Source organism: Nestor notabilis, unplaced genomic scaffold (assembly GCF_000696875.1).
Source record: "Nestor notabilis isolate BGI_N333 unplaced genomic scaffold, ASM69687v1 scaffold8580, whole genome shotgun sequence".
Taxonomy (NCBI): domain Eukaryota; kingdom Metazoa; phylum Chordata; class Aves; order Psittaciformes; family Psittacidae; genus Nestor; species Nestor notabilis.
The window spans coordinates 68222-95456 of NW_009911582.1; the positions used below are offsets into that span (position 1 = coordinate 68222).

The 27235-nt window shown below is 38.5% G+C and overlaps 1 protein-coding gene across 1 annotated transcript in view; it reads right to left on the bottom strand.

Annotated features, from left to right (window-relative positions):
- The window catches only part of ADCY1 (adenylate cyclase 1 (brain)), a 56623-nt gene extending 32226 nt beyond the window's left edge, over nucleotides 1–24397 (bottom strand). Inside the window, exons 1-4 of the mRNA XM_010015516.1 lie at nucleotides 24106–24397; nucleotides 16694–16852; nucleotides 15140–15281; nucleotides 2987–3142 (exon numbers count right to left, since the gene is read on the bottom strand). Of these exons, the coding sequence (XP_010013818.1) occupies nucleotides 2987–3142; nucleotides 15140–15281; nucleotides 16694–16852; nucleotides 24106–24320 (672 nt within the window). The 5' untranslated portion in view covers nucleotides 24321–24397. The remainder of the gene's footprint in view (nucleotides 1–2986; nucleotides 3143–15139; nucleotides 15282–16693; nucleotides 16853–24105) is intronic.
- Nucleotides 24398–27235: the final 2838 nt, after the last annotated feature.

The window sequence follows — 27235 nt, forward strand, 5'->3', positions numbered from 1 at the left end:
ATCTAGTTCCAACCCCCCTGCCACAGGCAGGGACACATTGTACTAAACTATGTCGCCCAAGGCTCTGTCCAGCCTGGCCTTGAACACCACCAGCATTCACAGCTGGAGCATTCACAGCTTCCTTGGGCAACCCATTCCAGTGCCTCACCACCCTCACTGTAAAGAACTTCTTCCTTATATCTAATCTAAACTTCCCCTGTTTAAGTTTAAACCCATTTCACCTCAAAAGGAGTCAAGCCTTACTTCCCAGAAGAGTTCTGACAACCAAACTCAGGCAAGTTGTACTATTTTTATACAGCTGAAGGAATACTTTTTTGTCTAATATCTGCAGAGTTCAGGAAGACAATTCAAATAGTTATGAAATTACCAGTCTGCTCAGGGATAAGGACAACATTGGCTCAGGATATAATCAGTAGAGTGTCAGCAAGCTGTTACATCAGTACATCAGATTTCTCTCTTCAGAGCAGTCAGTACTTAATAGCCCACTCTTTCAAGGTTATACTACAAAATATCCTTTAAAACCAGATGGTAAAAAGAGGTGGTGATTGCTATGTAATTCTGCAGGAATGGCAGTTTCCTGTCTTATTCCACAAGAAGTTCTCATGAGAGCCTCATCAGTGAACAAATCATGAACTACAGCAGTTCATTAGCTTACATAGCTTATACTATATGTAAATTATACCTGAGTAGTTATGAACAGTGGGAAAGGTTAACTGCTGACTGAAACCTTAGTTTTCTGATTATGAGGGAGAATGGACTTTAGCAAAGATAAAATAACTTTCCAAGTTCTGCTTTGCTGTCTTTATATGTCAAGAGCAGGTTTCACCAGCATTAAACAATTATGAGGCTACTTGAGACATTTTTCTTCAAGCTATCAGATCCCATTACTTGTTAAGTTGCCTGTAGTAGTGCAAGAACTAAATGTTTCTACATGAAAAATAATCCTGTGGACATACACGGATTAGAGCTTTCAAATCTGTTCTTCTGGGTCCTGTTAGCCATAATAAAAATCTTAAATTGCCAGCCAAACTATTCCAAATGTTTCTAAATGGAGATAAAATTGTTCTCTTGCAGAAGACGTTTGTCCCACAAGTTTGTGGGGAAACTGAGTGCTTTCAGGAATATTGTTAGGAATATACCATTTTGCTCTTTATAAACAACAACTAGTTAGTGTATGTATTGCTTAAGGTGCAGCAGAAAGTACATCTTTGGGGATTTTTTATAATCCAAATTTAAACCTATAGCATAATAATAGGGGTGAGCAAAACATCATTTAAAAAACCCCAAAATGCTTCTCTTCTTTAAAATCTGGAATGAGGGTAGACAATGGAAGTTATTCTGACATACGAAATATTCTCATATTTCTATGAAATAAATTCTATTATTCATTCTGCCAATTTAAAATTAAAATAGGGTTAAAGTTACTGGGTTTTTTAATCAAAATAGCTGTTGCTTACATACAATTATGTGCAGTAGGTCTCTTATTTATATCTCTATTATTATTTCACACAGTAGACTTACATTATGTCTTATAAGAAACCAAGATCCAGTATTAATATTTCTCAGCAATTAAATAAATACATACTGCAGTAATGTGCTAGCTTCAAAGTCTTTATAGCTACAGCTTGTTTTACGTGATGTGAAGACTGGTATCTCTGAAGAAACCCTGCATTGCAACACAGTGTATTTACATTAAAATCATGTATCATGCACCATAATAAATATTATGTGTTAGGTACAAAAGCTCAGAAAACCTGTTTCAGTTAAAGATGGCATTGCAGAACTTCATTGTAAATGTTCTGACATGAGAAAATCTTCATCAGATCCCTCAAACACCCATATCAGGATTTTCTATGTCAACTACCATATTTATACACACATATACATAACTTCATTGTAAATGTTCTGACACGAGAAAATCTTCATCAGATCCCTCAAACAACCATATCAGGATTTTCTGTGTCAACTACCATATTTATACACACATATACATAAGACATTGTAAAATATTGCATATGCTCCAAGGAATGTGGGGGTTACTTTGTTCAAATACTCAAAGAACAGTATTGATTCACAACTGGAAGGCCTAGTACATGGCCAGTTTCAACATAAAATCTGGAGCTTCTGAAAGTCTTCACTGAGACTTAAAGGAACTAATGTACTTTTCTCCCCTTTTCCCGCAGGAGAAACACAAATACATGTAAGATCCAAAATATAGAAATAAGGATGCTTTGTGAAAGTAAGATTTAGAATCTTCCATAAATGTACATCATTTTAAAAACTCCATACAACAAAAGGGGAAGCAATCAGTCTAGATGTATTACTGATGCTGATGCTTTTAAGCACTGCTGGAGTGACCTATGTAATATTGCCACCTACTGACAAAGAAAGTGGAATGAGCAACTCTTCAAAAGTGTTTTCCCCATAAATTTTGGGGTAGATCCACAGACAGAAAAGGAATTAAATCAAGCTACTGGCAATTTTGAGTTATGGCATTACAAGCCATTCAAGAAAGCAGCAGTTTTATTTGTGTTAAAGACTTTTGTATTTAGGATTTGTATTAGGAACGAAGAGGGGGTTTTGGCTTATCACTTGCCTTTTTGTTCTTAGAGAACCATCTAGAGATAGAAAATTATCCTGTAATTTTGCATTTGCTGCCATCAGTTTCAGACTGTGATGGACTCATGATGCAAAAGAACAGTGCTAAGAAATTGCAGGAAAAGCCTCTGAAGCTAATTCCTGTGAAGGAAGCCCTTAATAGAAGCCATACAGGCTACCTGTGCTGGCTTGTTCAAGATGAGCTCCAAATTTGGGGCCTGTTATCATTAATTTCTACCTTTACTGTGAGAAGACTGTGAGCATTAGATAGCTCTAACTCCAGCAGGAACACTAGAAAGTCCTCTATCATTTGGTCAGGTCACATTCTCAGATCAAATCTGCTTAATGCGGCCCTGGAACAGATGCCTGAATAGCCCACATGGATTACCTTATCATCATCCTCACACGTCATGACATTGGAGAAAGGGATCTCTGCTTTGAACATCTTCCGACAGTGCATGAGCTGAACAAGCAGGTAGCAGACTGTCTTGAACTTCATTCTTTTGGCAGGCTTAATGTCTGAGAGAATCAGTCCAGGAAATATCTGTTGGTCAGAAAAATAGCATTTATAACGGTGTCATTATTCCCACCCAAACCATTCTATGATTCTATGATTATATTCCCATGCAGACATATTTACTTGCAGACATTTCCACCACCTAGTGGTCAGAACAGAGCAATATTGTAACCAAGAGGCAACACATTTTGATAAACATTGTGTATTTGCAGATGAAGATCACTTCATCTTTTTTTAACCTGAGATATAAAGAATCTCCTGAGCAGACAGTATTTAAGCACATACTTAACATTTTGGAAACTCTTTTCTACATAGAAATGTAGTCTATGCATAAAAAAGCATATTAATGACAAACACATAAAAGAGGCAATATTTGTATTTCTTTAAAATAAACATGGAAGAAAAAAATAAGGAAGAAATGAGCATTTTTATTAATTTATGTTAAAAATACAATTTCAGTCTTTTTCTTATTTCCTCGTTTTGTTACTTTAGCCACTGGTAAGGCTGTTAAAGAGGAGGATAGCTTTTCCTTTAAAGATACACTTATATTCATGCTCTAAAGGAGGCTGTGAGGCACTGAGGTTGTATCTTGCATCCTCTTTCTTCAAAGCAAGAAGTGTTATACCACAGAGAAATATTCCCAAAGGGTTGGGTATAACCTCTTCCTTTTACCACAGAACTCCCAGTTCAGCAAGGACAAATATTTTCTTGGTTAACTCTTAAGCATGCATTTAACTCTTGCCGACGTTAGTAAACCCCTAGCATGTACTTGCTTTCGCAGATCAGAATGAGAGTGATCCTTTATTCTACCCTTGGTATTGATACAAATCTTATCCATGCTTCTGGCATGTGGAATGTGTAAAGCAGTGTTCATGGGAAATGTGGAGGCACCCCATGCCATCACACTATGGGAATTTGAGCTTGTAAAATTAATCTTTTCTGGAACAGCAAAATAAAGAAGCACAGAGGATTTGGTCCCTAGTGTTCCTGGGTACAAAAGGCAAAGCAAATCACACTCCAAAAACTTTATTCAAACGCTCTAAAACCCACAAATGGCACTGGGAATTTGCTGTTCAGTCTTCATAATACTGTGATTTACTAGAGAAGCTTGTGTCATTACTTCAGAGATCAAGGAATGAAGAAAGCAGCATTCGTTTAAGGCATGTTTTCGTGGATACTGAAATTTAGAGGGACAGGGCAAATACACTGCTTCTATTCTGAATGGCATCTCAGGTACAGGTTTGCCATGCTGTTTAACACATACAGCTATGCACTTGCATTTTCTGGAGAATCAAGGGTACACCCTCTTGATCTACCCATACTCTGTTTAGTCAGTTACACTGTGGCTATGAAACACAAGAATGACTTGTGTATACAGTCTTTTATTAGCATGAAGCTATGTTATAAACATGTGACACGTTTCAAATGTGGGAAGGTGCCTAGGTATGCACATGTGCTTTGTTGTGCACTGGAAGGCTGATTGAAACCAGGTAACATCACCAGCACTGTAGTGCATGGTCATTAGCTAGAATCTAAAAGGACACTCATGTATCTAGCATGTAATCACTTGTATAAGTGATAGTTCAACAAAAGTGTCCATGAAGCGATTCTCAACATGAACCCTTTCTTTTGAGGGCTTTCTGGAAGAAGACTTACTCTTGTATTGCAATAATTGCATAGAAGATACTGTACAAGGATATCCACATACTAAATATCATTTAAGTATTCCTAAGGACACTAAATAAAAAGTTGTTATGCTTGAGTATGGCAGATTTGATAAGCTTTTGAGCTACCATTCCCAAAAGCTAGAACATATTTTTTGGACACATACTCCACTGAACAAATTTCCCAATTTCTCCTAGCCCTAATTCCACTAAAAGTACTATATATTTTACTCAGTCTCCCTATCAACCTTTTGATATGACAAAAATTAGCAACTTCCTTGAAACCCCCTCCAGTTTTGCATTTTACTTCATCTTTTTAAGACACAGAGATAAAAATGGAATACAAATAGGTTTACAGGTGAACCATATCTCAAGAGATCATTAGCTCTTTCTTTGCCCAAACCTTTCACTGTAGACATTGCATTAACTAGGTCAACAACTTCAGTTTTAGGTCTCCATAAGATTGGCTGGAAAATACACTCTTAAGTAAGTAGAGAGCTACAGAAGCTGCTTGACAGCCTTCATTATGGAACTGCCACAGTAAAGGTGCAAGAACAGCAAAGAATAGGTAGAATGTCTTACAAGCAAAAGATTGAAGAAAGCATGACTGAGAAAGGGGAGCCCATGGGCATGACTATGTCCTTTTATAAGGATTTGAAGTCCTGTGAAAAGAGAAGAATTTAGACCTTCCTTGATGCAAGCTTATTACAGATGTGTTTCTGTATTAACCTGCAACTTCAAAACTTGGAATGGATACAGCTTGGCTCACTCAGGCAGTGTGACCCTGACACACCAACTTGACTTTTCCTCAAACACGTATTTTCATGCACCTTCCTGACTGTATCTTCAAAGAAGTAGAACATTTTTAGCTCACACCATCAATGAGCCTGTTTCTGTTTATAAATCTTAAGCAGATAATATATCAAACCTTTGTATGTTGTAAATACAAGGGAGCTTTCCAGCTGCCTGGAGTCAAATAGGAGTTTTCCAACTCAGGTCACTGAGAAAAAATAATAAAAGAAGAAGTGTCTCTCCTTTGGGGCTCCCCAGTAGGAGAAAAACAGTGACAAAATGGAGTGAGTTCAGCAAAGGTTCAGCAAACCCATCGGGTTCTAAAACATAGAACATATGAGAAGAACCTGTGGGAATTCAGTTCATTAGCTGGAAGAAGAGAAGGCTATGGAGAGATCTAATTGCTATCTTCAACCACCTAAGTAGTAGCTGGAGAGAAGACAGAGCCAGACTCAACATAGAAATGCTCAGAAAAAAGCACAAGAGACAATGACCATAGGCTGGATCAAGGGAAAGCCCTATTTGATGCAAAGAACAGAAGTCTTCACTGTGAGGATGATGACATGCTGGAGCAGGTTGCCCAGAGAGGCTGTGGAATCTCCAGCCAGGGAAACACTAAGCACGTACACAAACAAGTTGCTCTGAGCAATGTGCAATTTCAGAAGTGGCTCTGTGAAGCTGGCCATGCTTTGAGCAGGAAAGTAGACCACATGACTCCAAAGGCTCCTTCCAAATTCAGCTACTGTGCAATGCTGCGAACATGTGTGGAACACATACAGCTACTGTTCTCCGTGGCTGTTCAAGAACCTAGCCACGCAAACGACACAAGTCAGGCATATGGGCAGTATGCATAATTTCATATATATTAATATAATTAATAGATATATCATGTATAATCTTTATATTAATTTATATGTTTGGGGTTTTTTTTTTTTTAAATCCAGTGGTTGCAGGACATACAGTTTCTGCACTGGGACTGAGGATTTTCCATCCTACTATTCTATATATACAATATTAAAAATACAAAGGAATTCTTTCCCACTTTCATCTCAGAAATCATGTCCCTTTTTTATGACTGCTTTTACAGCAGAACTAATCTTTATATTAATTTATATGTTTGGGGTTTTTTTTTTTTTAAATCCAGTGGTTGCAGGACATACAGTTTCTGCACTGGGACTGAGGATTTTCCATCCTACTATTCTATATATACAATATTAAAAATACAAAGGAATTCTTTCCCACTTTCATCTCAGAAATCATGTCCCTTTTTTATGACTGCTTTTACAGCAGAACACCTCTTTTGACACAGTGAACTTCCACGTGGAACATTTAAGTAATCTCACCTTCTGTTATCCTCTGCTACAGGCAAGAAATGCAGGAAAGTAAAAACAGACTTAAAAGAACCCCCCAATGTCTTTCACTCTGCCTTGTCTCTGAACTTGCTCCAGGCCAGCATTACAGGGAAACTGGACTGCAGCATTCTTATTCCACCTCATATTTTGTAATGCATTTTACTTTCATACTTCTTTATGACCATTGGGATCACTGTTCATTTTAGGGAAGGACGGCTGGTTGCTGCAACACAGCTGGCAAATAAGTTTAAGAGCTGGGATTTTCTAACAGAGCACTCTGAAAGCAGACAGACTATCTACAGCTTTGTGAGTATCTTTAAGTATGTAGACAACAAACCGAGTGCTGATTAGAATCCTGGGAAAACACCCCAGTGTTTGAATCTCATGTAATGCCCTGGTAAGGGATTCACTGGTGCTTATCTGGGATTCTCAGGAACGGCAGCAGCCTGTTGTTCCCCTGGCTATGTTCAACGACAGTGCTTAAAATGGCATGGGAAAGAAGACATTAATGACGTACAAAGCACATTTACAGAAACCATCAATGCTGTAGCATTATGTCTATCTGTGTTTTCTCTCTTCAGGCAGGCAGGACCATGCCTCTTGGTTAGCAGTATTTGTTCTATTAATATCTGCACACCACTTTGTCCTGAGATAGGTGGGCAAATCTTATTTGGCTTTTTATCCTTCTTACAGTTAAAATCAGACATATACTTTTCCATCCTTTTCTACTGCCCTTATAACACATTTTGCTTATACCTCAGCTGTCTGTCAGGAAAACGTATTAGTTATTTTTACCAGTAAATAATACAGCTTTTATAAGACAAACTCTTAACATTCAGAATGGTGTGGCCACTTTCTTGACACAGAAAAAGTTTTTAGCAACTGTGAAGACTAAAACAATCTCTAAGAGATCAGTAACAGAGAAAATCTTACACCAGTGCCCCACGTTTCTCCCTTCTAAGATTCCATATTTCTGGAGGAAGAAAAAGAAGAGAGGAAATCGATGTTAGAGAACATTAGTAGCTCCACCACTGACAGCCCAAGCTGTGTGCTGTCACATTGACGACGACGCATTAGCAGTTTCACAGCAACTGCAGAAACAATTCTGAAGATGGACAGCAACACACTGTGCAATGCAAGCACCATTCCTCTGCCCACGTTCGTTGGGTGGTAACACAAGCAGTGTTGGGGTGTGTTACATTCCAACAACTTGTGCAATGCAGTGTCTCAGGAACAGATCAAACCCTGTCCAGATACAAGCTAGAGATTCCATCAAAAGGTTGTGTGTCTATCTGTTAAATCAGATTTGCTATGGTGTATCTGAGGTGAAATGCCCAAGTTATACATTCAGATTTCTAGTTAAGCTCCTCAGTAGGAGCTGTCAGCCATTGGGAGCAAACACCACCTTGGAGTGTCCTAGTTGTGGCAGCAGCAGTAGCTGAAAGCAGAAATCATCAGCGTGTGCCCAGCTTTGGGCTCCTATGCCTCACTTGGGGCATTTCAAATTAGAACAATTTTGTTGAATACGTTTTTGCTGGCTGTGTGCTAGAAAAGGAGAGAGTTTGTCTGCCTTTTTCACATGCCTTGCATTAACTGTAGAGGTCTCTTCTTCTGTTACTACTTAGAATCCAGGTGTCAGAGCTCTATCACTCCAGAAGAGCTGGTAAGCATATGGTCATCACTTAAGTCAAAATATCTTCAGAATTAACTAGTCCAGAAACCTGACAACTTACAATGACCAAAAAAACTCTTTTGAGACAAAGCAGACTGGGTATTTTTATGAGAGTCAGATGCAAAGAAGTCCTAGGGGGCTGCTAGCCATACGGGTGGATTTATTGGGCCATAAGTGCTCTGTGGAAAACAGGAATTCTACGTGTTTGGAAAAAGAAGGAGAACCTGAGAACAGTGTGGCATGTTCACGTAGGCATAACCAGAGCAATTAAATCAAATTAATTCTGCAGAGAAGGAAATTTCCTACAAGTATAGATGGAACTTCAATTTGAATGGAAATACTAAATTAAAAAGAATTAAGTGTAGTAATTTTAGACCTGTTGTTTCACTCAGTTTATTTTGTTCCTTCTGTAGCCTTCTTTTTCTTTAGTTATTGTTCACATGATGATGCCAAGATACTATCTTTTAATCAGGTCAGAAAAAATCTGCTATCAAAAATCCTAGCAATACGTGGATTATATACACACATTGCTTCACTTTGAAAAGCTAGATGAAAGTATTAAGACATGCTAGAAAGCATCTCAAGAGTACATATAAGCAGTTATTCTAGTGAAACATGCTAGTTGCTAGCAGTGATTCACAGGTAAAAGTGATTTACCAATGAAGTCAAAAGGCAAGCGCATGGAGTCACTATGTATTTCATCTATACAACACAAAAAAGTCATCATGAATCTATGTTGTTTTCTCTGTGCTATATTGTACGAAGTTCATTCCATGCTCAGGGAAAACAAAAACCAAATCATCCACAGGGAAGGCATAAGCAGACAAAACCTGTTGGTTGGTGTTGGAAAGATATGGTTCCTAGTAATTTATTTTAACCTAGAAGGCAGATCAACTGCTTCCTGCAACAAAGCTGATTAACAGTAAAGGAGGACGTTGTACTCCAAGTCAAAAACTACATCCTTTTCAAGCAGCACAGTGATAGAAAATGTGTTTATTTCCTATAACTCCTTGGTGACAGGACTGCAATGCAGGAAGTTTAAAATCCCATCTGTTTATGCTAGATGAAATAACAACAGATGAAAATGATGTGACAGCCCTTGCCACTTTTCTTGCACCCATTGGCATGCAAGTTAGGACGAATCTCAGGTTGCTGAATTTCTGCCTACTGGATCATGAGTCAAAGAAACCAAGTGATCAACCTTTTGCGCTGCTAAATCCATCTGCAGTTCATAACAAATTATGCCGCAGGTGTGTGCTGTAGTTAATTGCTCTACATATTTCCTGTGTTTGCAGGAGCTTTTCCATTTTAAACAGCATTTGCCGTTGGATGCTCCTGAGTTGTGTTTGCTTATTGAGAGAATTCTTGAACCTTCAGGCTTTCAATTTAATTTTCCTGAAATCCTAAGACTGACAAAAGTGCTCTTTCTTCCTCAACTATTGCTTTACCTTCTCTTTTCAAAGATACTGCTGGTATTTTGGTTTGGCTACAATTATTTTCTGGACAAAAATAGAATTGGAATTTTAGCTGTCTGCATTGAAACGTTTAGGACATGGTTCAACACCAGGCAGGAGACAGAGTGCTATACCCCTAATCAGCATCTGCTTCCTTCTGGCTGGATAACTAAACAAGGATCCAGGAAAAAATAGTTATACCCTGTCACCTGGGATTTTGGTCATAGCATTAGTCAGAGATGTCAGATAATAGAGCAGGGCTGTCCGAGCTCCAGAAAGGATTTTCTGAGACTGTCTGCCATGGCTTTGTATGTACGTGGTAAGGTAGGAAGCAGAAATGTCAGCCTTTCCAGAGAAATAGCTAGTTTCCAAAGAGCAAACAGATGTAGTGCTCACTTTCACAGACTTTTCATGAATTTCTGCCACTGTGTGCTATTGAAATCAGTTTTATGACCCCTTTTCCTGGACACAAGTCTACTGCTTCCTGTCAATGGTCCAGAGCATTAATTGTCTTTGCCTTAGCTCTGGAGCTGGCAGTGAGGCTGGTTACCTTAAGCTGGCAATGAGTAATAGTGATGACAAGCCACTTCTGTAAATACAAAAACTAACACATTCTGGGAACTCTTTCTCCTCACAAACACTTGATCACTTCTGACCACTGCTTAGCTATATGTAAAAGTAACTTAGGAATTTCATTTAATTGCCTGTGCTGGGCTGTTGAAGTCAATGAGCCTTTTCAAAGCTAGAGAGACGCCATCAGAGACAACTACAAAATCACCCAGTTACCACCAAGTTTATGGTCAAACCCTAGGAGGTGTAACACTGCAGGAGAATCATACTTTCTAGAGCAACCACAGAAGTGAAGTACAGTCCAGCTAAGCTCAATACCTCTGCTGTGCTTCTGGGAACCAGCTACAGTAGCTGTAAAACTGAGACTAACTTTGACTAATGTCAGTGCTGACAATGAGAGAATAAAGAATTCTAATGAAACCAGATCCACTCTATTAATAAAATGCCATAAATTAGATTTTAATCATACAGTTTGAAAATCAGAACAAGATTAGTCAGGTAGATTACAGAGGATTCATTAATGGAAAAAGGTATTATCTGGGTCTGAGCAGAGTTATAAAGTTCTTGTAAAGGGCTCTGATATTGACATATCTGGCCTAGATTTTTTCCTGATATAACATCCACATGCAGTATTATTTACAATAGTTCAGATAGCCAGGACCTTTTGAAACTAAGAGAATGTCCATGTGTTTAAAGCACAGAGTATCATGAATATTTCATATACTAGAAAGAGATCTGTTTTTCTAACTGGATTAGATCTGTTTGAAAAGTCCAAGATATTCATGTAGGTGGTCAGACTTGTAGCTAGTTACATGAATCAAACTTTTCAAATCTTCTTTTTGGCCCACATCACTGTAAGCTGTAGTATCAATGTAAAATAGCATGAAAACATAATTAAATTTTACTTAAAAGAAATGTGCATTTTCAGAACAAGAAATTTTGTCAGGGCATCGTAACATTTTGTATTCTATTAAAAAAGCATATTTGCAAAAGTTTTTAACTATGGTGACCAGCAAAAAAATTTGATTTAAATATTTTCTGTATGCCTTTGGAAATCACATAAATTATTTAACTCTGTTTAGAAGCTGAATGTTATCCAGCCAAATGTGCATAATTATTGCTTAATAATAGTAATAGATTAATATAATCTCTACCAAAATAAAAACTGTAACAAACCAAAATGAAAAGTATTTCCTCAGTGGCCACTTAAAAGTGCTCTCACACATGTTAGCTTATACACCAAACTAGCAATCAGATCAGATCACAACATCGTGGTGGTTAGTTGATTCAGTAAAAGATTAAAAAAATAATGGAATACTTTATAATGTGTTCATGTTTAAAATGTAACAAGTACATGAATTAATCGTCTTACATTGTTTCTTATTCTTGGCTTGGGTGAGGAAAGATCTTCCTGTCAGACTAAATATAGGAGGATGTGAGGTATATGTCTCCTAAATAAATAAATAAAAATTATAAAAACCTTAAGTGGGCCTATTTACCTTCCAAATTCAACAGATTCATGGCCATCTGTTGCTCATAGAATTGACTTTTATTCCTCTTGGCATCATACCTGATAAAGTCAGTTCGTATTAATGTCAGAGATGATGCATAAAGAATAAAAAATGTGTCTGTATTTCAACTACTGAGGCTCTGGAGGAAGAAATAAAATATTAAACCAACAGATACCTGAATTCACCTAAAGAAACTCTATTTTGTCTGTGCTTCATGGGTAGCCTTCTGTTTCTATGTCTCTGAAGTGTTAATGACTGAATCAGTAGGAGGGGACAGCAGGTGTTTATTCTGAAGGTAAATACAGTATTATGCAGCTCGTGGTCCAGTAATCAGCATGCAAGTATATGGAGGCTGGAGATGTGTGGTGTACTTTAAGAAACGGTGAACTGACACGCTGATTGATCTGTGAGCCCAGTGGAGAAGCCAGTCAAGACCAGTACAATTCATGAAGAGTTTCTCTGTGCCAGTTTGGCTGACACGCCATTCATGCATGTCGGAGAGCTAATGTTAACCAAGCTGTACTGAAGCATCTGCCACTTCCACAAGCCCATCGGTGACACCCATGGGTGAGATGGCATTTGATTTATGTAGCTGATGAAAAACTCAGCAATCACCTGCAGTTTCTCAGCAATCTTGCAAAGACAAAGAAACATGTGCTCACACAGTAGTAGGCTCTCATCCTTGCACATTAAACATGCATTGATCTGGTTTACTTTAATATGGGAATGTCAAGGTTCTGTTCCTCAATCACTGGTAAATGCAGTGGAGTTGACACGAAACAGTTTCTTTATGTAATAGCCATATTTATGCCCTTTTCTCTCTCCTTGTCTCTGTGCACCAACCTATCAACAATTTCCTAAAATTAAAATATTTCTCAATATGAAACAAAACCTGATACATAATAACATGGGAAATGAAATTATACATAATGCTGTAGGAGTGAAAACAACAGAAAACCAAGACAAATGTACCTAGCAGCAATAAGCAACACACCTACCTTAATTCGTCTCTCCTTTACGTTTTCTTCTTTATTGGGATTAAGTAATCTACAAACTAGTTCTGGTTTTGAGAGAGCTACCAGAACAATCTCTCCCTGGCTGCCAAAGCAGGATCTAGCCCACTGTTTTCCCACCTGTTTTCTTTCACACTCTCTGAAAACAGATTTAAACATCTATACCAGCAGAAGAACTGCTATAGATGAGATTGCAGGATTTTCATAGTGGATGAGAACACCCCATCTCTCTAACAAGAAGATGCTTTAGAGGAAGTGCTTAAACAGCCCCCACCCTTGCAGCAGATTTTCTGGGGTAAATGAACAGGATCTTTCACTCCCAGAATCAAATTCCCTGGTGATTGAACTTCCAATATTTCCATAAAAACTCCCTGAGTCACCAAATTTAGACCAAGAAACTGACTCCACGCATGGAATTCAAGATGATCTGTTTTTCCCTGGTTGCGTTTTGGTCAAACACCCATTGGCTAACATCCCAAGCATGGATATTTCACATCACTTTATACCTTGGTCTGTATTGGTTTAATACTTTCAGAACTGGATAATTTTCCCTCTAGAGATCAAATCTATGAATGAAACTTGTTTGGTTAGAGTCTCAGAAGGCAAGGGTGTAAAAATCTGTATCCCAAGCTGTCTGGCTGGATAAAGAGCAATAGAGTTCTTCTTGGCCTGTAAACATGTTATGGCAGATAACTTGTAAGACAAGCCTCATTTGACATGGAAAAGGTTGGAACAAACTGAATGTGTTTACCTGATGATTATGGACTTTCAAGACTCCTACTGAGGTCACAAAACCTTTTTCAGTAGAACAAAAGGCTGCCCTAACCTCAGTAACTGGTTGAGGAAGAAAGGTGTGATTATAAATGAACCTGTTGAAAAAACACTGTCATCACCTTCACCGCATGTTGCGATTCTAGACATCACCATCGCACTGCTGTGCCTCTGTTCTTCATAATCATATATGGTTAGAAAAAGGAGTCACATTCACCTCCATCTCCATCACAGTGGCTAAATCTAAGAAATGAAGTTCCTGCTCAAATGAGCTAAAATCTTCTCTTACCTTATTCTTTCCACACTTTCCATTTTCTGTTCCCCACCAAAAAGAAGAGCAGAAAACATTATTGCCCCTGAACAGCACTGCTGACTTACTCCTCTTTCTCCAGTACATCTCCAGGCGTCTGACAAAAGGAGGAAACTAAAGGGAGAGGGAAGCTTAAGAAAATTTGGAGGGAAGGACAGCTCAGATAAGAAAGGGATGACCAAAATCACTGTGGGAGTCCGAGGTGACAGAGCAAACAAGGAAAACATTGAAACTGTCATGAGCAGCTCAGTGTGGCAGGAGAAAAGAACATGCATGTTCTGGACAGAGGATATTGTTGCAATGATCTTAGAAAATTTACTCAGCTTCAGCATAAATACCTGATCTGTGGTACAGTGGTATCTACATTCGAAAGCAGGATGGTCAACAGCAGCCTCTTCCTCTGACCTGGATAAAAGGGCTTGTGTTGTACAGCTTGGCCACACAGGAGCGTTTCTAGACTTCCAGGGGATGTTAGTTCAATCACTGTTGAATTCATTTCACTAGCTTTTCTGCTGTGGGTATGACATGTCTGTAAATATTACCTTTTCTGTGTCTATTCATCAGGAATCCTCCAGGCCCAGTAAAGGAGCCACCAGTATTGCAAGTGATGTAAAAAGTGTTAAGGGAGCATAAGCAAAATGGGAATATGGGAATGAAAGAGTAAAGAAAACTAGAAAGAAAAATAGCCAAGTTGTGAGCATTAATATTCTGAAACAACCTTTAGAAGGGAGGAGGAAGGGAAGAGTGAATCAATTTTTTTGAGTAACACGATGTAATTTCTGATAGAATGATTACAGAATCTGAAGAGCTTTTAGAAATCAGAAATACCAGTATTGCCTCTGCTTTGAGAATGACACAGAACAGTTGTTAAATTATGAAAACACCACAGAATAGGCTGGAATGTGTGGAGCTTACCTTCCTACGATGGGATGGCACAATAAAATATGTTTCAATATTATGCTTCTTCAAGAAACTATTCCTTTCATGACCATATCCTGGTTCTACCTCATAGTCCCCGTTTAGGCACTCTAAGGTGGTCTTTGTAATGTGAACTTTCCTGGAGAGAAAAAAATTACATTCTTGTTTAAAGCAAAGATACATTATAGTCGAGTTGCTACTGAAATACAGTCCTGAGCAGAAGAACAAAAAGAAAAATAATGTGCAAAATCCCATTTTAATGTAAAAAAGGTTTTGTTTTGTCTTTTCAGCCAAATAGAACATAGAAATATTTCCATTACATGGAGTTTCTAAACCTGAGCAGGGTGAACAGAAAGATAACTCTTGATTGTCCAAACATTTGCAGATTTGTTGATCTGTAGCAAGTGGAAGCCTGCAAATCATCTTCCACATTGTGTGGCTCTCCTCCATGCTTACCTCACTGCCTGCTTGGAAGAACATCCTGCTCTTTGAAACTTGTGATTTCACACTCTGAATCTCTCCTATGCATAAAGCAGAAACTCCTTTTTCTATTTCCCTTCATGGCTTTGACTTTTTCATTTACTCGGCTTTGTAGGCAGCTTTCTAAATTTGCTGTTCTGGCAGCACAGCCATCTTAGACACTATTGGTGAGTTTTATTATGCTGAAAACTGTCCTTACATTTTCTCCCAAAAGTCCCCTTATATTTGAAATGTCCTCACAGGAAGACATCTGAAAAGCTATTACTGCTTTCCTCCATTAAACATGCTCAGATTCTTGTTTGCCGGAAAGCCTTAAGGTAAGGAACATCCAAAACACACTGACAAAATTGTCTGAGGCAGACGTATGTAACACATTGCAATTCACTCAACCACGCAAATTAAGAGGTTCCACTGTGCCCCTGTTCAGCAAACCATGATCTTGTAAAAATCCAACAGAGGATGATAGGTCCCAGTTCAAATGTGAGTTGCACACAGAAGGACACCCATGCACCTTTGTGAAAGTGCTCTGCATGCATTTGAGGCCAAGGAGTACTTAAATTCCAGGACATGCCCCATGGGCATGCAGGTTTATGTGCTACCGTATCACTTGCACGCACACTGTCAGTATTTGAGTCCATAAACAGGTTTGGGTTTTTTTCTGTAGCACACTACTACTGTTGGAAATCTTGCCATGTAAAAGGAGTAAGGCTCACACCTCCACATGTCTAGAGGTGCAAGGATAAACATTTCCTGGAATAACTAGAGGTTTTTACTTTTATACATGAAATGGTGAAAGTCTAGCATTCCTACATTCCCAGCACTGCTTCATTCCTACTTTTTATATTTGGCAGCTTCTAATAAGGATTTTGTTTGGAAATGTTTTGCTTCTAATTTAACATATTACTAACATAAATATCAAGATCATTTTGAGAATTCCATAGGATAAATCACATAATATATTAACTGCTCTTGTTGAACACAACCCTTTTTGGTAGCAAGTGACTCAAAGAAGGAAAATTCTTCAACCATACAGGTTTCTGTTTCTTATTCTATGGTTCTTTCCAGACTTACCCAGGCAGTCCTCCAGCTTCCATTACATTGGCTAAAGTCACATCATTTGACCAGACATCATATTGCCATTTTCGGAGACCGAGGACCCCACAGAGCACCCTGCCTGTATGCAATCCAACTCTCATGTTGAGATCAACTTCTGTGGCTTCTGCAACAGACCTGGAATAGACAGTATCAGAAAGTCAGTCTTTAGGCAATGACGCTGCTCTTGATTTTCTTTTTCTCTCTCTTCCTCAAAGTTAAGGTATGTATACATGACTGAATAGACAGGATCTTTCAAAAATCTCAGATGATATATTCAGGTACTATTCTTTTCCTTCACTAGTTTCAAAGCCCCAGTTGTAATTCCAAATAAATAATTTTCTTAGTCACATTTTAATTATTGTTGAACCAAAATCTCAGTATCTTTAGATACTTTGACCTAATGTGTTAAAATTTTATTTTTCAGGTTTGAAGGACACACATGTTATGTTTCACTGCACTTAATAGAATTAATAAAAGGGAAAAAAAAGGGGGGGGGGGAAGCAAGTGTAGTAAATGGCTTTGTCACAAAACTTCCCTCACTTTTAAGTTTTATTTGCCACTTTTGCTATCACAGTCGTAGAGAAACTTAAGATATATCACTGGGAGATAAACAAAGAACTTTCTGTCTAAAACTCCAATACCTCAGCAACAGATAACTCCTGCACTTTCCTGTATCTGTAAGATTTTCTTGCATCTCACACATATTTACTTTTCTTTGTCATAACTGTTCCCTTTTCCCAATGCATATTTAGTGCAGCAGGATGACAAGTGACCACAATGTGATTGCTGGAATCAAAATAAGATTTCTGAAATTATCTTACTAGACTGAATTTTAACCTGACACGTAAGTAAGCAAATTTGTTTCAATTCTACCTTTACTCCAGACTGCTTTCAACTCAGTGTCAAAATGGGCTACCTGGCTTCTTTTTCAATACCAAAAATCTTTGCTGATGTTACTCCTTATCCTAGCTTTGGGTTTACTAGCCGGGGGATTTTTCTTCCTCTTAATTCTTTTTCACCATCCCAACCCTCTTCAGCCAGATAAACATCATGCTTGATCCTATATGGGCTAACTGAATTTTCATGGAGGAGTTTACTATTAAACACTAAGGAAAAGATTGATCTTGTGAGTAATATATCAACTTGAGTCGCTCAAGACTTGCATTTAATTTCTCTCCTCTTTTACCACTGTTCATTGTGACTCAAAGTAATTTTATCCTCTTGCATTTCTCCAACTGTAATAGCAAAATAACGCTTTTTTCCTCTTACTCCTTTTGTTTGCAGTGGCTTGATTTCAAGGTAATAGTCTAAAATATTTCATTTGTAATAAAAATAATATGAAATAATACATAGGGACCCCGACACTTTCTCTCTGTGCAGCATAGCGGGTTAGAAACTATTTTAAAAAGTTATTGTCTCATTTATATTGCCACAGTTTAGATTTGTGAAGTTCTCTAAGCTCACCATTTAGTTAAAATTCCACTTGAACGAAAACTTACCTAGTTAATAGCTAACACCTTTCATTCCCAGTGTCTTAGACTGTCGTTCTTCTTGGATGATACTTCTTTAATATTTTGTGATTTTTTTTTCAACTGATATTTTCACCCTATGCTACTCCTATAAAACCATTGCAACTACTACTAATCACACAGAGTTGTGCTGTGCCCTTACCTTTTTGGTATGCTCAGCTAAGCATCATTTCCTGCGGTGAGACTGAAAGAGCACAGACATATTCAAATGCTTTTAGAGCTTCTGTAGGAAAAGAGCTATGAAGAGCTACTCGTTGAGAAGGCAAATGGATAAGCAATGACTCCACTCTACTATTTTCTAATCGGTTCAATCACCCTGTCACAGGAGTACAGGACAAAGAAAATGATGAAACCAACAACTCAGTGCAAGAACAGCAGATGAATTATAAGCACTCTTCCCAAGCTCCTGCAAGAGTGGCACAGAAACCACCTGTGACTATGGACTTACACCTGTAAATGAAATCTAACCTTTAGAGATTGCATAGCTGGGAAAAGATGAAATCATTGGTAAGTCATTATTAAAAGTATTTTTAATTTTGGTGTCACAGTAAGGAAGGATTCTTCATTTCTGAATGAATGCAGGATATGCTATAACTCACACCCTGCACTGACTTGTGAACACTGAAAGGGAGCCTTGAAGCTAATAGCCTTACACATTACATGCAAAGATAACACTGAATAAATCTTTGCAGCTTTTTCAGTTACAGATAACCTGGCATTCCACAGTGAGGCTGCAGCCAAAAAAGAGATAATATCAATGAATAGGTGAAACTGACTGATCAGTGAAAGGCTTGATTTTCTTTAGGTTTTTCAATTTAAATTTCCCAATGCATATAACAGGAAGATACCTTAAACAGAGAGTCTGGCTCTAATTTTCCCTGATCTTCATTGACCAATATATTTATTTTTTTTTAAATGTATTTTCATCTCCATTGGATTTGGCAAAGGACTTTTCAACTATTTCAGTAGCAGTCACTGTATTTGCCTCTTGTATAGCTGTACTTGTTTAAATACCATTAACAAAAAGGACAACACAGGTCAAGAAGCACAAGATACCTGGCCTCAAGTTAAGTAAGGAACTCTGCAGCCATGAGGTGCTGAAGTATATACCATGTCAGCCATCACTACTGAGAGTAAAATGGAGGTCTCTTGTTCCCATAGGAAGCTGGCTGTACCCCATTTTTCAGTCATATTTTCTGCAACAGCACAGAAAGGCTTATGCACAGTGTTGGTATCACAGAAATTAGTGCTTCTGGTTTCTTTCTCAGACAAAAGGTGACACAGGAAAACTTGACATTACACTTGGGCTTCCACAAACTGGCTGCTGCAGATCCTCTCCCTTCCCCAGTGCCTTTGATTAGCCAGGGGCCAAATCCATAGGAAGGAGACAGTTCAAGCATCGACCTCCTCAACATCCCATGCAACTAAGCAGCAACACAATGTGCAGGTGCAAAATAAGCCCAGATTCCATCAGTAAGGATGAATGCCATGGTGGAGTCATCCATATGGGATAAACTCATGCATGTGACACAGAGAAAACCTGATAGACCCTACTGGGGTACTTGGATTTCGAGAAGCAAAGGTTCATGGACACTTGCCCTCAGACCTCTTCAAAGCCCACATGCAGCAGGAACATTCAAACCAGAGGGGCAGATCAGATTCCCTCATTTCCAGTTAGAAACATTACAGCTCACTTTTCGCCCTGTGGTGTTATCGAGTGCATTCAAGTAACTCCCTCATTTTATCACATTTAATCTACTAAGAGGCTACGTTTCTGGATTGAGCCAAAGAATTTTTTAATGTAACTTATGTCAGTTGATGAAGTACTATCTACAGACTACTAAGAACATCTAAAATTGTCCCTGTAATGCTAGTTTAAACCAGAACATTAGGCAGTTTATTGAGGAGAGAGGTAAGAGCTTGGGTAGCTGGGCAAAACTTCTCTACATTGCAATTTGCTAACAAATACATCTATTTAGAAGTAAGATACCTTCTTAGTAAATAGAGTGGAACCTTCAAATGTGGCAAGCCATTTAAGTAAGGTGAAGAGAGTACTTTGCCTAACGCACTGTTGAAAACCAAGGTGAGGAGAACATTTGGCACATTAGAGCAACATCTGGCACATTAGAGGTACTAATGAACATGGCCGTTTTAATTATATTACTGACAAAAACCTGACAGTAAAAACTCACCCGATGAAAGCAACATTGGTGGTATCCCACACTTAACTCCCACTTACATACTGCCACGATGGTTTAACTGACCCTGAAGTAGAGCAAACACCTGGCCTGTCCCGAGGCACTGAAACAAAACTCACTGACAGTAGAAATTCTTTTGAAACAGGATGTAACACTATTTATTTCGCTGTATCCTCCTCTAATAATTCTGGCCTGACTTTAACTGTGCCCTTGAAAAAAATACTTTGTAGAAAGCAGCTGAAATTGTGAAAAATTTAAGTATTTTATAATGTTCTTTAAAAAATTACTCTGAAAATCTCAATCTAAATGCAATGAGGCAACATTCTCAGATGACACTCACATGCAGCACCATATTCTAGGATACTTAAATAACAGTTACACAGAATAGGAAGAGAACAGAAGGCATCAATTTATATGAACTCATTATAAAGTTCATTTTGGTCCAATCACAGATCCATCAACCAGTGACTAGAAGTTTCTTTTCCTTGATTTCCTGGAAAAAGAACATCTTTGTGGTACATACCTCTGGGACAGGTACTTCTGACAGATCCATCAGCTGAATCACAACTCAAGTGATTGTATTTATTTATTTATCCCAGATAACATGACAAACCTGTCACTAGGGATGACAAATTCCAAGCATAAATTTACAGTGCCGAGACCTGTTGTCTGCAGCAAAGTGAACAGACTTTCAGAAGACAAGCAGCTGGCATCCAACTCTGGATGAAAGGGGGAAGTTTAGTAACAAAAGTGAGTCTGCATCTCATGGGACTGGTAAACACCACCTAATAAATATACCAATAGAAAATAAAATGTTGTATTCCAACTTTGCCATCATAAACTCTTCTCCTTTTCATGTGCTCAGCGTATTACAAAGAAATTACTCTGGGGAATCCACATTCCAACTCTGGTCTCTGTGAAGGAGTGAAGAACTTTTTCCTAATCTCCACCAGAACCTATTTTCCTGGTTTGAAGCACTTTGTACAGTTGGCTTAACCACATGCTTCTGTCAACAAAAGAACCTAACCCAGAATCTAACAATATCTGAACAGATGATGCTCCACTTGCAGTAAAAGAAAAAAATAGTACTGCCATCAAGGGCAACAATACTTGGAATGCACCATCCTCCTGCTCCCTAACATAAGCAGAACAGGCACATTCATTTAACTAAGAAGAAATACGTGTTGACTGGATCTCACAGTCCTTACTCCCACTACTAATTCCTCATTGGAAAAAAAGAAAGGGGGATTAATTTATTGTGCTTATGTACAAAGGATGTAGAAAAGGTCTTTAGCCATTTAAGAACCCTAAATGAATCTGGCACTTTCTTATAGCCTTGCCTCTTCTCCATCTTGCCTTGTCACTGTAGTCTGACCACAGACTACACTGAAGACTTGTGAATTCTTTAAAAAAATAAAATTCTGCAATTATCAGTTAGTTATCTTCTGCCATAACCTCTGGCTAAACATGGCTATATTATACACTACAGCCCATTATACAGAGTTGCTGATGCTGCAAGGGACCTCTGGAAATCATCTAGACCAACCCCCCTGATGAGAACCCAGGCAACTATAAAAGGTTGCCCAGGATTGTGTTCAGCTGGGTTTCAAATCTCTCCAAGGATGCCAACTCCACAACCTTTCAGTGTAACCTCTCTAGTACCTGACCACCATCACATTAAAAAAAGGTTCTTTGTTATATGTAAATGGGATTTCTTGTATTTCAGTTTGTGCCCATTTCTTCTTGCCCTGACACTAGATATCACTGAGAAAAGTTTGGCTTTGTCCTTCTTACACTCTCTAATCAGGTACTTCTATGTGTTGATGAAATTCCTTGTGAACCTCCTCTTCTCCAGGCTGAACAGTCCCAGTTCATTCCTTCCCTTTTCAAGTTTACATTACCATGACAGCAACCAATGAATGAGAACATAAAAAGTGAACACGTTTCATTTCCAGTATCAGTAAAACTGAAATATTCAAAAGGAGGAAGTTCAGACAGTTATACCACTACCTTATTTGTATACATGAAACACAGGACAACTAGTGAATTAAAGATTAATGCTACATTTAGAAGAGGATGAGGGCCTCAGCTACTGCTTTTCAGGGATTAGACGAAGAAAAAAGGCTTTGGAAAACGTATACAGGGCCTGTATATCAAACTATGCTCATAAAAGACAAGACTTCCATAAAAATGGAGTATCCATACGCTGCTGGAAGAATGCACATATACATGATTTGCAGACTTAGGATATTCTTTTGGGATTTTATAGTACCATAGATGACAAAGTCTTTTTTCAGTTTTACTATGTTTACAAAAATGATGAACCTGCATTGAATGAGAGGGAGAGTATGGGTTCATTTACCCAACCTTTCACATTCTGAGAGATTTTATAAATTAACATTACAATAAAAACACATGGATTGAGCTAGAAGTAAGAATCAGCCTTCAATTACCTTAAACAATTGAAGATGAAATACATGATGTGGCAAAAGCTTTATGAGAAAGAAGAAATAAGGTGAAATGTTCTGAATAAAAAATGCATTATTTGAATTCATAAACCTTATGTTTGCTTATTCTGTATTATTTTTCTTTATGTAATAGTTTACTCTTCATTTTTACACTGAGATTACACTGTCGCCTATTCACCTTCATAGACAATGTAGGTGTTCCCTGTGCACAATGCGAAAACTTGGGGATTAAGTGAAGGGAAGCAGAATCTTGACTCAACTCCACATTCCCAACAGTCCCGATGACAACAAAGAAGAAGAACAACTGGCTACTGGAAACAGTGGGCAAACACTTTCTGATATAGAACAGGATAAGACCGCTGATGTGACACACCTTTGCAAGCTCATTCCAAATGTAACAGCACTGTGCTGAGCAGCATTCAGTTATATACAGAATTAAGAGATGTGCGTTCCCTCCTATAGCCTTCCTATAAAACACACGTGCACATACACACAGAGAGCAATAGAGTATTGAAGAAATTTCCCATCTTTATCCTTTCCCTCCTATATAGTGAAATTGATCTCCAGCTCTCTCTGAAAGCTCATTCACAGTTCTCTCACATTCACATTTTCCGCCTTGGTAAAATAACGATCAATGCAGAGCAGAGCTCTCAAGCATAAAAAAAATTCTACTGATCAGCAAAGTGAATTTCACATTACATTTCTGAAAAGCAGAATAAATTAAGGGTTTAAACATGACATACAGAAAGGAGAAATCAGCAAGTTATCATTTTGAGAATACAAATGCATCTACAACATGCATACACCAGGACTGGTTTTGAGTTTACATACTGGTATGCAAAATGAGCAGTGTTTATCCCTGTAAAACAAGAAAATTGGACTCCTTTCTTCATGGCAAATGACAATAGGAATGTTTCACCATTTCCTAGTATCTTTCTGTCCCCTTATCAGTACATGTATGTGTCTCTACACACACTTGTGAACTTCTTTCTCACAGCAATTAAATGGAGTGGAAAATTGATGTTTAGAATGACCCTTCCTAAAACCAGCGTCCTATGACCTGAATGTACCAGTGCGAATTGCTAGGTGGGCAGTGCCAGCAGACACTGCTGTACTTCTGAGAACACACTTCTGAAGGCCACAAAGAAGTTGTTGTAGGCCTCCTGTCTGGGTTCATCATGTACAGTACTTACGTGATGGTGTCAATCATATCCAGTCCCATTTCCACACAGCAATGGGCATGATCTGTTTTGGGCTGGGTCAATCCTGATACACAGTAGTAACAGTCCCCTAGGATTTTTATTCTTCTGCAGTGGTTTTCCTGTAATAAAAACAGAATAGGAAAAGTTTTACTATTCATATAAATATTCCAAAGCTTACAGGATAAAATCTTCTCCAATACTATCATTCAGGGAATCCTCCTGTGGCCAAATGAAGTAATCTACAGCTCATTAAATCTGGTACAGAAAAGCTGATATATACACATTTGTTTATTTATAAACACACATATACATACTAGAGATCAGACCCAGATTGTTCAACATGCATGGGGTAACACTGCTTAAATCTATAGTTCTGAAGAAATAGTTCCTTGCCCTCATGTTAGGTCAGTATGAATTCAAGATTTGCAATGAAACTTCATTTCTATATGAATCCAAACCAAAGAACTGAAGCCAAACCACTATTTAATATCAGGAAATGTTTGTATTCTGAGAAGCTTTTGTTTCAAATCCAGTTCCAACGTACCACGAAAGACATTGTACTGATCTGTGAGGGTACACATGTTTGTAGATTACCAAGTCATAAATCACAATTTACAATATAGCATAATCAGTGTAACTATGACTCACTTGCAGATCAGAAGATGCGGTCAGTTTGCATTACCATCAAATTTATCTCCTGTTTGCATACACTTGAATTTCTACAGCCAAAGAGGTCTGGCTAAGTGTCTTTCATTTTGAAAAACCAGTGATGGCATGTGATGATTGCTATATTTGTCTGAGCAGAAACTTCATTTCTAAACAGTGAGCACATTATAAAATTCCTCTAACAAAGCAGTGCCTTTAACCAATCAGCTATGAGTCGACACAAAAAGATGATGGTATCCCTTGCAGCTACATGATAGCAACTTCTACACACTTAGAATATGACAGAGATATTAAATAACTGATTACATGTGTCCAACTCACACAGCTTGGACTATGCCAGTAAATGACCCCACCTGGAGTACTGCATACAGTTCTGCTGACCCAACATAAGAAGGACATGGAGCTATTGCAGCAAGTCCAGAGGAGGCCACGAGAATGATCAAGGGCTGGAGCACCTCCCATACAAATACAGGCTGAGAATATTGGGGCTGTTCAGCCTGGAGAAGAGAAGCTGAGTGGAGACCTCAGAGCAGCTTCCAGTGCCTAAAGGGTCTACAAGGGTGCTGGAGAGGGACTCTTCATCAGGAACTGTAGTGATAGGACAAGGGGTGATGGGTTCAAACTGAAACAGGGGAAGTTCAGGTTAGATATAAGGAAGAAGTTTTTCCCTGGGAGGGTGCTGAGGCGCCGGTACAGGGTGCCCAGAGAAGCTGTGGCTGCCCCATCGCTGGCAGTGTTCAAGGCCAGGTTGGACACAGGGGCTTGGAGCAACCTGCTCTAGTGGAAGGTGTCCCTGCCCATGGCAGGAGGTTGGAACTGGATGAGCTTTAAGGTCTTTTCCAACCCAAACTGGTCTGTGATTTTATAAATGCTATGCAAAATTAGCTGTTGTGAATATGATGAGAAAGGATTAACAAGAGTCTGGTTCAGCTTCTCATACAGGCACATATTGTTCTCCAGCCTCTTGCCTTCCTGAGCTGACCACATTCTCCACATCATCACTCATATTCCAACTCAGAAGCAATAGTTAATCCTGCAGTGAACCCCTTCCCTCTGACACATCATACACCAGCAGTAGGGGCTTGTTATTACACCCTCTTCCAGCTGCAGGCATTCCCCATGCCCCTCTTCTTTATAAATGTTTCTGAGCATTGAATAAATACTATACGATGAGAATTACCTCTGTTCAGGCATGGAGGAATGCATGCTTACACTGTTTAGGAAACCTGCTTTTTGCACCTCTTTTTATAAATTGGACAGTAAATTCATATCTTGAATTATCAGCCATCTTTTTGGATATGCTTAACTACCAGAAAAGGCTTTTCTAAGAGGGACTACTTAACATTTCTTGTGCTTTACAGCAGGATTTTAAATATACCACTCATTATCATTGCTAATATGTATTTTAATGAATTTGAGCATCATTATTCTAGAAGCATTATCAATGGGGCAGTAGAAGATTCCCACAGCCTGTAGCCACAAAACACCTCACCAATTTTACTTAGAGCTTTAACCTGGTATTTTGAGATCCTTGGCTAAATGGTATTATTAAAGTACAATACTTACTGATGCACACAAAGTAATATGCAGACCTCGATATCTATTCTGACACAAAACAGGCCTTCCAACTCAAAGTTCTTGTACAGAAACCACTAAGGTTTTTAGTACTAAATTATACTGCCAAAATCTGCATCTGTTAATATAATTTTTGGGCAAATCTTGAAGCAGTGGGGGGTACTCAGTAATTAAAGCTGGAACTTACTTTCCAAAACAAATCCCATTTTTGCCCAAATCTTAAAATCCTCTATAAAGCCCTTTTCATTCTTAAATTTGGTATGTATGACTTGTGGCCAGGCAATGACTATCTGACCCAGACTAGAGTTACTCAGAAAAGCCATTTCAGTAATCTGAGGTGGACAATACGCATGCGTTCATTGATCAGTGTTCTCTCCTATTCAGGGTAGACCTCCAAAATAGTTTGTTTCTAATGACTTGGCTTTCTTAAGAGAGTTTGCTGTGCTCTCGAGCCATACTGCATATTTTATAACAGGATACACAAAATGACTGTCAGACTGGCATAGCACAGTCTAGCAGCCTGGTGGGTAGATCAAGGAAGGAAAAAACCCAGAACAGAGCTTGATCCATCACCAGTTTTCCAAGACAGTTTATAAATTGTGCAGGAGAAAAATGAAAGGAAACAAGGACTACAGCATTTTTTGCAGGGATATTAGCTTTGATGGAAGACATACAGCTAAATCACCTGCTGTTTTGAACCCACCACTGTTTTTTACCAGATGTTCTCGCTGTCCTTATTTATAAGAATCAGTAATCTCTAGGAAAATAGTTTTCTTGTTCACAACACGTGAGGCAGACTTCCAGGAAGGAGATGCAGAGCAGCTTTGTAAGAGCAATCTTTTAAAGGATTGATATGCAAATGAACAACCCAAACTCTTTC